At 40.4% G+C, this 11,802-nt stretch overlaps 1 protein-coding gene across 5 annotated transcripts in view; it reads right to left on the bottom strand.

Annotated features, from left to right (window-relative positions):
• LOC116694089 (contactin-1a) overlaps window positions 1–11,802 on the bottom strand; it is a 78,716-nt gene that overhangs the window by 8,494 nt on the left and 58,420 nt on the right. For all 5 annotated transcript variants that reach the window (XM_032523560.1, XM_032523558.1, XM_032523561.1 and 2 more), the window contains exons 6-18: window positions 11,595–11,690; window positions 10,463–10,669; window positions 9,323–9,422; window positions 8,727–8,908; window positions 8,318–8,442; window positions 7,671–7,788; window positions 7,224–7,371; window positions 6,126–6,253; window positions 5,252–5,424; window positions 4,347–4,470; window positions 1,332–1,493; window positions 851–1,000; window positions 199–269 (exon numbers count right to left, since the gene is read on the bottom strand). In XM_032523560.1, coding sequence (XP_032379451.1) covers window positions 199–269; window positions 851–1,000; window positions 1,332–1,493; window positions 4,347–4,470; window positions 5,252–5,424; window positions 6,126–6,253; window positions 7,224–7,371; window positions 7,671–7,788; window positions 8,318–8,442; window positions 8,727–8,908; window positions 9,323–9,422; window positions 10,463–10,669; window positions 11,595–11,690 — 1,784 coding nt within the window. The remainder of the gene's footprint in view (window positions 1–198; window positions 270–850; window positions 1,001–1,331; window positions 1,494–4,346; window positions 4,471–5,251; window positions 5,425–6,125; window positions 6,254–7,223; window positions 7,372–7,670; window positions 7,789–8,317; window positions 8,443–8,726; window positions 8,909–9,322; window positions 9,423–10,462; window positions 10,670–11,594; window positions 11,691–11,802) is intronic.

Consider the following 11,802-nt stretch of genomic DNA (forward strand, 5'->3'; position numbering starts at 1 on the left):
CAAAGGCAGAGCAGGATACCCAGGGCTCAGTTTACAGCTATCACCATTTCTAGCCCCTGGGGGAGCATAGGCAGGCTGGGGGAACTGATATTAATGATAAAAAACCCTCCTTATAAAGTGAAATTTTCCTGCCACAGGGCCTTTAACTTAGCTAATGGCCCTTTTGACCCTTGTGCCCAGTGAAAAGTTCAGACCTACCGTCCATGTGATGGTTAGTTCTCTGCTACTCCCTCCACCACCGCCGACGTCTGAGGGAGCCACCACAGGAACTACAATAAAACAGCAACAGCAAACTCTGAGCCCACATGCTAAGAATCCACAAACACAATGCCAACACACACAGGCTGTAACCTATCCCTGGCAGCAGCACTGAAACATCCTTCCTCTGCAAATACAATATCAATGTCAATGTGATGATCTGTACCAAATGCAACACCTTATTGTCAATGTGGGAACATTGCCACTAACACAAACATAGAGGAAAAAAGGTCTCTTGTTTTGCCTTGAGTCTATTGGCTTACACTGAAATGATGATTCCTTTTTGAAGAGAGGTTACTGTAGGCCTGTGATTTCCATTTTATAATTGAATTTCAGTATATAGTTTCAGCAAAGTGCTCATTTGTAGAGGTTTGTGCGGTGAGTTTGGCAGCATGCTTCTGCTGTAGAAAGTACAGACTGATGGGATTTCTGCTGACTCACTTTTACAGTGATACTTAACGTAGGTAAACAGTGCTATGATAGAATAATGAAGGATAAATATCAGAATGGAAAGCTGGACTGTATGACCATGTTTCCATACCAAAAGTCTTATGTAGCAAATGTTAGCCTAAAGTTAGGAGCATGATCTTACTTGCTTCCAGGGTTTTGTCTTTAGGTGACGGGCTGCTCGGCTCTCCTGTCCCCAGAGCGCTAGTGGCAATAACTCTGAACTCATATTCTGTCCAGGGGAACAAATCCACCACTGTGGCCATCTCTGTATTCCCCTCTACATCTGTAGGAGCTAGAAATAAAAGCACAGATTTCATTTTACAATGCCAAGATTTTAGGGCTATAGCATAGTAGCTAAAACATTATACAACATAGGCTTTGCAATCCCTATATTTAACAGAAATATCCTTAAAACAACAACAAAGTTCCATTTTTAGAATGCATTACTATGTTTTAAGTCCTTGAGGCATTGCTAAATTATATTTCAGCCATCTTCAAAAGACATTAACCACCATGTAGGCCTACAGTATCACTATGTGGCATGACCCAAATTATCATAACACCAGAGCCAGCTCAGCATTAAGGTAGCAGTGTTTATTTGAACTAGTGTGCTGAGTTCTTACATGTAGTGGCATTCTTCCAGACTTCCTTTGAGAAGGAGTCTCTGTACTGGATGGTATATTTGGAGATGGGGTTGTGGTTGTCTGCTCCCCGGCTCCACTGCAATGTTACAGTCTTGTCAGTTTTGTTCATTACTCGCACCCCACCTGGGGCACCAGGGGGACCTGGGATAAAGAAAATAATAAGAGACAGGTTAAAAGTGTTGTTTGATGGATGATGAATACAGGTGTGGCCACACAGTTGTGTTGAGATTAGTGACACTGTCCCTTAGCCTTTACAAATTAAAATCCCTACAAGTTCCCACTTGGGCTAATCCCTCAGGTAGAAGTGTAGTGAAGGTCCAAGGCAAAAAGAGGGTATTGCATTACTGAAAGAGCTTTATCTTTATTCAAGCTCATGGGGAAATTCTTGGCAAATGTCCTGAGTCGTTTAACAACTGTATACTTTAACACCATTCTCCAAAAAGACCACTGTTTGATGCATATGACACACAGCACATCCAAGCCCTAACATTTCTTCTTTTAAGTCTCTTCTTTAAAAGACATCCGCAAAGACTGATGGATTAAGGCATTAGAGCCTAAAGCCCATTGACATATATGAACTAAAGCTTAAGCAAAAAGCTTTTGAGCAAGTGTTTCTCTTGGTCCTCCTGCTCCTCTCAATTCTTCCTTTGGAACATAAAAATGGCCCAATTAAAAAACCCTAAGTCAAGGTTAGCCACCCAACTCACAGCCTCAGAAATTTCCCTCTGTTGCCTCAGGATTTATTTTTTTCAAGTCATGAACATATGACTGAGACAAGAAAGGCGATTAGACAGCCAAAGCTGGACAGCCCTTAAGCTTCCCCTCTCCTCTACGAGTTGTGAAGAATCTACCAGTTTGTACAATTCAATGTAAGGGATGAAATTTTGTGAGTTTCCAAGTCTGTACAACACTGTGTCATTTGGATGATTAGCTCAATGTGTTTAAACTGATGAGCTTCAGTGCTTTTTACTAACTGACGTACTGTATTCCCAGGAATCAAATTTAATAACGTTTATGAATACTTTTCCCAATTCACAGATAATTACATTAACACAGCCACATTTCACCACTGTTCCAGGCAAACGGTAACGTTACGCTACAAAAATACAAAGACCCGTCATACAAAAACAGCTCTTTTTCCTCATCCCAAATCCCCACTAATAACAAGCTGCAGGTGCAGAGCTGTGTTTTTAGCTCGGACAATCTCCTAAAGCCGATCTGCTTCCTCATATGCCGTGATAAATGGCTGTCTTTCATCTCTCCCTCGCTGCAACCCGGACTGCTGGCATTTGGCACTCCATTAGGATCGGCACAGGGCCTGTGTTTTGGTTCCACTCTGGGAAATGGTGCAGTCAGCTGCTGTGCGTTCACCTGGCCATCTGTCAACACCCGCTCAGAAAGCAGCAGTGGTGGCAGCACACCCAGTGCACAACAGGGATCACTGGCAACCAGATCACTAGTAATGTTCTCTGGTTCCTATTTGAAGAGACCCTTTGTCCACCAACACTGGGTCTGTTTCAAGACCGGGGGGGGGAGGCTGTAAGGCAACCTCTCACTCATCAGGAAGTGGAGGGTGAAAACAAAGCCTGATGAATCATCCAGGAGGTGAAATACAGTAAATGACAGAGCACAGTGGAAGAGTGGCAGTGTTTATTTTGTGCATGTTGATATCTGTATGTGGCTGAAAGAACAAGTACTGAAATCAGCAGCTCTCCATTTGAAAACATTGTGGTGAAAGATAGAAATCTATGATGTCATACACACTTTAGTCATCAAATACTGATCACATGGCATTACACAATTAATAACCATAAACATGCTAGCTGCTGTAGTGCCAACAGCCCTCACTACTCTATAAAAAGTTCTATTTGATTCAGTCTTGTCTTCAAGAATGAAGACAAGCAAGAGCTGACTCTCTGTCTAAAACACTTCTTTATTAGCAAAGCATTGCTTGCTTCTCAGTTTAATCAAATCTACAACTGTTTCTTGTAACGCAACCCCAGCATCAGGCTGTGAAAGTTACCATTTGTTTTCTAAGTTACTTTGCCTGGCATACATAAAGCATTTTGATAAATCCAACCTAACTTGCAAAGGGCCAACATAAAGTAAAGCCAATCAATATAATCTAGGCACTAGCAGATATGTTTGTTGAGTTATTTGTACTTATATAAAGGCAGTATTGGTTGGCTATCACTGAGTTTTTCTGGGTGGTAGTAGTAGATAGTGAGTGTTCCTTGTGTGTGTGTGTGTGTGTGTGTGTGTCTTTCTCCTTTGCATGAGGACACAAGGCGTCTTTCATGGTTTCCTTTAGGTGGAGTCTCCAGGTCCACAGATTGTCTGCAGAGCTTTATTTCTCTTCAAACATCTCTCTACTTTTTTACACACACACACACACACACACACACACACACACACACACACACACACACCCAACCCCACACACACACACACACCCAACCACACACACACACACACACACGGTCTGACAATAAGGAGATGGGGGAGATTTTAATAAGTCTGACTAATGTGTCTGATGAACTGTGGAAATCTTTTATCTTGTGCTCGCTTTAATAAGCTCTGTGAAATTAAACTTTCTAAAAACACTAAATACTCAAAACTAAGCAACCATCAAAGTTTGAAAAACATCATTATAAATAATTCCCAAATGAGTATAAAGTGTTTAACCGTCAAATACTCTGCTTCATCAGAAATGTGTTGGCATAACTTAATCACATTTGATTAGACAGTATCCAGACAATCCAGAGCAAAGACAGAACACAAAATGCAGAAATCTGTCACGTAAAATAACCTAAATGGTTAGAACTTTAATGGAAAAAGGTGTGTTAATGTTAAAATCCCATCTCTTGCAATCTCTGAATCTGCTACATTCATATTCAGCTATCTGTTTATAGAGATAAAAATCTAGCCTAGTAGCTGATTGAAAATATATGTCTTCACAGCCACATTTCACATACTTGACTACTCATGACTCACCCCTGACAACAAGGTGGGCAGAAGCAGTGACATTGTCAATGGGGGTCTGTGCAGTGCAGGTGTAGCGTCCGGCATGCTTCAGTTGGAGGTTCTTAATCAGTAGCTCGCCATTTGAACTTCCATTCTGCACAAAACAACACACAAGAGTAAATTAAGAAGTAGGTAAATCATTATACATTGAGAGACAAAGCTTTCACACTGTTTCAGAGCAAAATTAAAAAGTGTATGCTCAAGACAGCACTCTTTCACTGGACAAGGGTTAAACCATACCAAAAACCTACTTAAAAAATACATGACCACATTGAACTTGCTGTTTGGGAGTCAAACTGGCTTTGCTAATACCACACAAACAGTATTATATGGTACTGGACCCCAATTTTACGAGGGAAAAATCCTCCTTGTGTACAAAAATGAGGTATCATCAATCACAATTATAATAGTGTTCGCCTAGTGGGCAGTGACAAATGAAAATTGCAAACCGCTAACTTATGGTTAGAGCTGCACTAAGAGAGAGAGTAGGTCATGTCAACAATAATGGATGTTAGCGGAAATTACTATTATATTGATATACAATACACTATTCCACTCAGGGAAGGAATGTGTAATGGCTTTTTAAAATCATATTCATTTAAAGCAAGCTGTACTTTTCCATGTCAGGTGTTCCAATAAAAACACTACAGACATCAGCCTGACCTGAAATATGATTTAACACGGATCCAAGCCAGAGCTGAGATTTTGCAGTTGGAGCAAAGTTGGGCTATCAAGCTAAACTTTTGCGGGGGTGCGCACGGTCATGGAAGGCTTGTATCATCCGACAGTTTTGTTGTCAGTACTTTACTACAATTACTCATGGGGGTGACATAAATTACGCACTAAAGTTTAAATTAAACAACATGATGTCTCACCAGGGTGCGTTCATAATGTTGACTGTCCTTGTGCAGGTCAATGACCCGGCCATCCAGGGACCAGATGAAGGTGATGTCCAATGAACTGTCATGGGACGCAGCACACTGCATCCTGGTGTCCTCACCCACTTTAACGTCAGTGTTGGACGGTGCCATGGTGATCTTTGTGGACTCTGGGGAGAAACACAAGAGGATGAGAGAATCAGTGAGATATCATTCTAGCAACTAAAACTTCATTTAGGTGATAACAGGTAAAAGAATTAGATGAAAAGGGGAATCTTGAGCAGTCACATGGTAGACAGATATAGTATAGTAAAGTATGTGGCGTTAATATAAAATAGCTAGAATTGTTCACTGTGCACAAATGTCCAGAAGAGGGCAGACAAGAGCTGTCCATCCAGCACCACTGGAGATCAACAGTACAAAGAACTAAAAATGTTTGACAGCTGAGACTGCATGTCTAGAGAAAACTAATCAACAAAAACTCATATCCATGTTATTAATCACCATTCAATAAAACTATCTCAACAAGTTCATAACTCAAGTCCTCTCCTCGTCAGAGAGTGTGAGGACTAAGCCCTTGTCTCTTCACTTCACAATGTGATCTAAAGAAATCCTCTCTCTCTCCTGTATCCTTGGGGAATGACTAAATATATACTAGGAGTCTGTATACTGTCAAACTTCTGACAGGGCTATTATTTAAAAGTCAACATTTGGAGGTCAGGACTGTTTGGTGGGACTGAGAGTGACAGGAATTATTGCGAGCAAAGGCCAACATCAGTCAAAGCAACATCAGCCGTCCAGGAAGCATTACAAAAAAGAGGTGTTAAAAAGACAGTTATCAATTAAGCATTGCTCATTAGGTGAAACTTGCCTGTAACCAACAGAGAGCCCGTGCTGTTGGCCTTGCCCCGGTCATTCTCAGCGAAGCAGGTGTACCTGCCTTCATCTGCTCGCGTCACATTGAGGATCTCCAGGCTCCCATCCTCCCAGATAAACACCCTAAGGAGAAACCAGAATGAATTCTTCAAATACTGACAGGTAAGAGCTACGTGATATAAAATATTCAGCATGATATGAAGGCCAAAAGTCCAGCGTATGTTATTCCACAGTTTTGTGGATGATGAAAAATGATGAAAGTACTCTGAATGTTTGCCCGTTTTCTAACGGGATATAGGGTTGACAAGTATGTCAACTTGAAACTATTCATCTAGACGCAACAAACACCAATTGCACTAAAAGCAAGGCAAGGTAACAATGATTCATTTTTTTCTGCATTTCTGCATTACAAATAGCCTCGTGCCAACTGCCCAGTGACCACACCCTCAATCACGCATACAGCCACCATAGAGATTATTATGAGGTGTCTGCTGCATAGACATCTTGCCGCTGCTCATTCTCTATGGGAGTCCTCACTGTGGTTCATGGGCGTGTGAAGGGTGGGTTAAAGGGTTGGGGGTCTTAGAGCTCACAGATTAGGCTTGTTTTGCCAGTCAGCAGCACAAGACAGGGGTTTACACATCCAGTCTGTCCTCGCTAAGGAGCATAAGAATGAGCTTAATGTCAACCACTGACAGACAGAGCAGTGCACAGCCATCACTGGCAAACAACAACACTAAAGACTTTTCTGGCACTAAGTACATTTAAGAGACCTAGAGCTTATTTAGATTCCCAAAATCACTATACTGTATGCGTGTTTCTACTCTAGAGGGGACCAACTCTATATCACATCTAGCGCAGTGAGACATTACATTCTCAGATACTCTCCCTTGTGTTAGTATGACCCAGATGTGTCTCCCAGTCACAGAAAAAAGTTGATGACTATATGCATTAAAAACTACACCACAAAGGAAAACTCTGCCATGATAAACCAGTCTCTATGAATGAATCCAGATACATCCATATCATCTATATTATATTTACAGATCAGAAGACAAAAGGAAGTGTGCCATCTTATTAAGAGACCGCTCACCTGGTGGAGTTGTAAAGCAGCTCGGTGTCTTTGCTCCAGGAGAAGTTGGGCTTTGGAGCTGCTTTGGGTCGACATTGGATCACCACCCGGCCGTTTTTAGGTGCCAGGACTCTCTTTACTGGGTTGTGTTCAAATGTGGGAGCACAGGCTGAGGAGTGACAGTTTGGATTATTCATCACAAGCTTAGTAGAATGTATATATGTATATAGTAGAATATCGACTGCAAGCATGCATACTGTATATTTATGGCTATTTTTACAATTATCAAAATGTACTCTCCAAAGGAACATGTTATGCATTCTGCTTTGGATGACCAAAGTCAAAAATCTAAAATCTGACATTGCAATCCAGAAACCCTAATGAGTTCTAATTAGTCATCTTAAAACGTGACCTTTAAATCCCTGATGTATCCTTTTGTGCTGCGGCTGTAGCCAAAGACTGACTTACCATAAACACGCAGTTCTGCATTGGCATATATGACTCCGTGGTGATTCTCTGCAATGCACTGGTACATCCCTGAATCGTCAAACGTCAAGCTGCTGAACCTCATCTCTTTCCTATCAGACTGTGGAAAATAACAAGAGTGTGAAGTTAATATAGCATCCTTCTACATGTTACCATTTTTATACCATTTAAATTTTATGCACATGATCAAAATCAAACTGTTGATTGTTAACATCCACAGAAGTACAGATGACAATTAGTGTATTTGACTGAGAGACAATATCATTAATGCATAATGATGCAATGAAACAGCCTCCCCCACTCAGCTGTCACTACTTGTTCCTCTCTTGGGTATAATTCAGGCTGATGACAGTTTCTATGGAGGGTTACACAAACCATGCTGGCACCCACTCAATACCAACAGGTGCTTTCTTTTGACATGATGTGTACCCACAGTGCCAGTTTCCTGTCACTGCTGTGCTACTGTAACAACCCTGGGTTGCACACTGTACAGGTTCTAAGAGATCTCACAGTGCTGCCAAATGGCTCTGCATACACTCTAGCTAAATGAAGATTTATGAGATGAAATAAAGTGCATATATATGAACACATATTTTAAGACAATAAAGATTTATGAGTTTGAATATTACCAGTTCTCCATTTTTCAGCCAGCGAATGCGTGGTTCTGGTTTGCCACTGGCTATGCAGGACATGGTGTAACTGCTGCTGAGGTCTTTCTCTGTGCTGCTGATGTGCTCCACCCACTCAGGAAAAGCTGTAAATGAGTTACAGTATTTGAGAAAACTTCAAAGCGGCTAAATATTATATGATATAATACCTGAGGCATTACAGTAGGTGTTAGATCTATAAAAAGAAAAATATGAGAAAACATACTAGGTACTGATAAGAACAAAGGGCTGTTTAATTTAACCCACACACCAGTGCACAGCAGAAAATTAATACAGCTGATAAATGAAACTTACATTTGAGGAATGTGTGTATTCCCTGTTCTTTGCTTTGGGAGGAGAAACTGGACGTGACCTGCAGCACACTTCTTACCTTCTACAGACACACGTGCAGCGTGGTAGTCCTTTCCTCTCGAGTTCACTGCCTCACACTGATAGCTGCCTTCGTCTTCAAACTGCACATTGTACAGATGCAGATGAGCCCCCGCCATCCTCACCTCATGATTGGGTGGCAGCTGTCCATCTAACTTCTTCCAGCGGATCTCAGGAACGGGGCTGGGAAGGGCAGAAAGAGAAAAACAATATTGAAATAACTTGAAATGGATCCCTGCACTCAAGTCATCATAATGTAACTGAAACATGCTTTATTAATGATTTAGCTTAGAGAATAGGCAGCAAATCTAAGACAGTGTAACTATACTTACTGTGCATTAGGTGTTAACTAATATGGTGGTTTGATACATCCAAATGAATTTAATTTTTTAATGACAAAAAGTAACCTTTCCTCATGAATTCATTACTCATTGAGCAGAAAACTATATTCATTTAAATTCTTCTTTGGAATCCATTTTATGACACTTGAAAACTTAGAAGATAAAACTCACTGGCTGATACCAGATTTTCATGAAACACTTCAGTTTAAACATTGCACATTGCAAACAGAGGGAACCAATGATCTCTCACACTTACTTTCCCAAAGCGAAGCATTCCAAGGTGATATTCTGCCCCACCAGAGCAGTGGTATCTGGGAACTTGACTTTGAGGTCAGCAGGGTATTTCCGGATGGGACCTGAGAGGAATAACAAGAGACTAGAATCCTGACTCAGATGCTAAACCCATTTCTAGCTGACAAGCCTAAAACAAATGGTGGCTTTAAAATGATTTGGTGTTAATTTGAACCATTTTCAAAAGTCTCTTCTGTCAATACCTAAGTGGGTCAAATAAAAAAAAAGATACTTCTTTGTAAATGTTGTGTTTTACTCAGATGTCCTACTGAAGCAAACACACAAAGCACTACAGGCATTTGCGGTTTACCAGGATATGGTGTTTACATAAACTACTACAAAAAACTGATTTTTATATATATATATATATATATATATATATATGACAATGCAATAAATTTGTCCAATGTACACATACTGTACACAAGGCATTTAAAAAGCCATGACAAAATGCAACAGTATGCAAACAGAGACACACAAACTAGTTAAATACAGGCCATATCATACCCGGAAAGCATTCAACAACATTCTAGTCCGTACTGTTGTGATTAAACATGGTGCTACATTAGGGGCAAGATATAGAAATCAATATAGTGCTTTGCTTCAGCCAGGCAGAGTCTCTTTCTATCTTTGAGCTTATTTTTGATACTCATCTCTTTAAAAAACACTTAAGCTCCTGCTCTTTACTCGCGCCTCATTATGCTGGTAAAAAGAGTACAACCTGGATTCTATTTCTTTATTGAAGACATTTCAAGGATTCCTGTTTATTAAAAAGACACGTGTACTCAATCTTTTTGTTGTATTTCATGATTGTATTGTGCTTAAGTGCATTTTATACATCAAAACATTTGTACATTTGTAACAGCGTTGTGTGAGTGCATTACAAATGTTCTTGTGGCCCAAGTATCATACTGTGATCAATCTGGTACAGGATAATTAAACTAAACCAGATTTGGTCATGGGCTTTTATGTGGGTTATGTAAGATCACTGGCTGTAAGACTAAAGAAACCAGGAATCTCAATGCTTCAATGCAATCATAATTTATCAAAAGGTCAAAAATAAGCAACTGGAAAGACAACGGGTAGTAAGAAGTGAGGTACTAACGTTCAGCCAGAGGTACGAGGGGGATGTAGTTGGAGAAAACGCTCTTGGAAATGGATTGGCTGGACGCAATGCAAGAGTAGTTGCCGCTGTCGGAGGAGTCCACCTTGGAGATATAGAGATTACCCGTTATCTGGGAGACAAAACGCCTCTTGTCCAGTGGGATGAAGGTAGGGAATTCGTTGAGGATCCATCGGAATGACAGCTCGGCTGCAGAGACAGAGACACAAACAAAGCGGCATCTGTCAATCAAGACCCTGGACACACAGCAAAAGATTTGGAAAGAGCCAAGGGGATTGGATATGAAGCTGGCTCAGTTTGAATAATCTGAATACATGCAAAATAAAAATAGCATAATTCTTTGGTGCTGAGAGGGATTTATTATTCAAGCATCTATTGACCTTTTAGATGAAATCTTATAATTCTTTTAGCTGAGAGGCATAATAGAGGCATTCTATGAGCACACTGGCTTGTTGAGTAATTCTGACGCTGTGGAGGGAGAATTAACAATGCTTTCAGACTGTTGTGTTTGACTGACGTGAATAAGCATGAATATGGAGAATACTGTATTTGTAACCATTTTTGGGTTGAATTAATGCTCTAAAAATGCTTAATAAATGAGTCCACATATACAAGTAGAAGAAGAGAAAACAAACAACGACTGTAATGACATATAAGCTTGAACTAGATATGAGGCTGATGAAAACATTCTTTCTCTGTTTCTTCTGTGAGGGAGTAGAAGTAAACCCAGCATGGGGATGACTTTAAACTGAGAAAAAAATTAAATATTCATAATAAGGCAATGATGTCATTATTGTTATACCGTAGAGGACATTAAGAAGGGCAATTCAATCTAAAGCTGACAGGGGACAAAATATCTTTGGTTCATTTCACATAATTGGTTCACAAGTGTCATGAAATCCTAGATGTGGATAAAAAAGGCTCACAGTAAAGTATGTATAATGACTACTACAGCAGGCACACTTTCATTAAAATATAAAGGAAATGTACAATCAACAGTCCACCTGACTTGCATGGCTATGGACTGCAGAACCAAGGAGAAGAACCACACAATCAAGAACAGAACATAAAAAATCTAAACGCTAAAGAATGATAGAGCTATCACATGCTGTACCTGGATAGTGAGGTGGGGAAGCGCAGAGCAGCACAGCCCCCTGTCCTTCTTTTACGTACACCGACTCCCTCTCCTCAGACGAGAAAAGATCGAGATCTGAGAGACAAAAGAATCAACTGTTAATACAGAATATATTGTTTTACATTCATATTTTACATTCAACAACTGTGTTACGTTCTTTAATGCTGCTCTGGCCTCTGTTTGGAAG

The sequence above is a fragment of the Etheostoma spectabile genome, chromosome 8, assembly GCF_008692095.1.
Source record: "Etheostoma spectabile isolate EspeVRDwgs_2016 chromosome 8, UIUC_Espe_1.0, whole genome shotgun sequence".
In the NCBI taxonomy this organism is placed as follows: domain Eukaryota; kingdom Metazoa; phylum Chordata; class Actinopteri; order Perciformes; family Percidae; genus Etheostoma; species Etheostoma spectabile.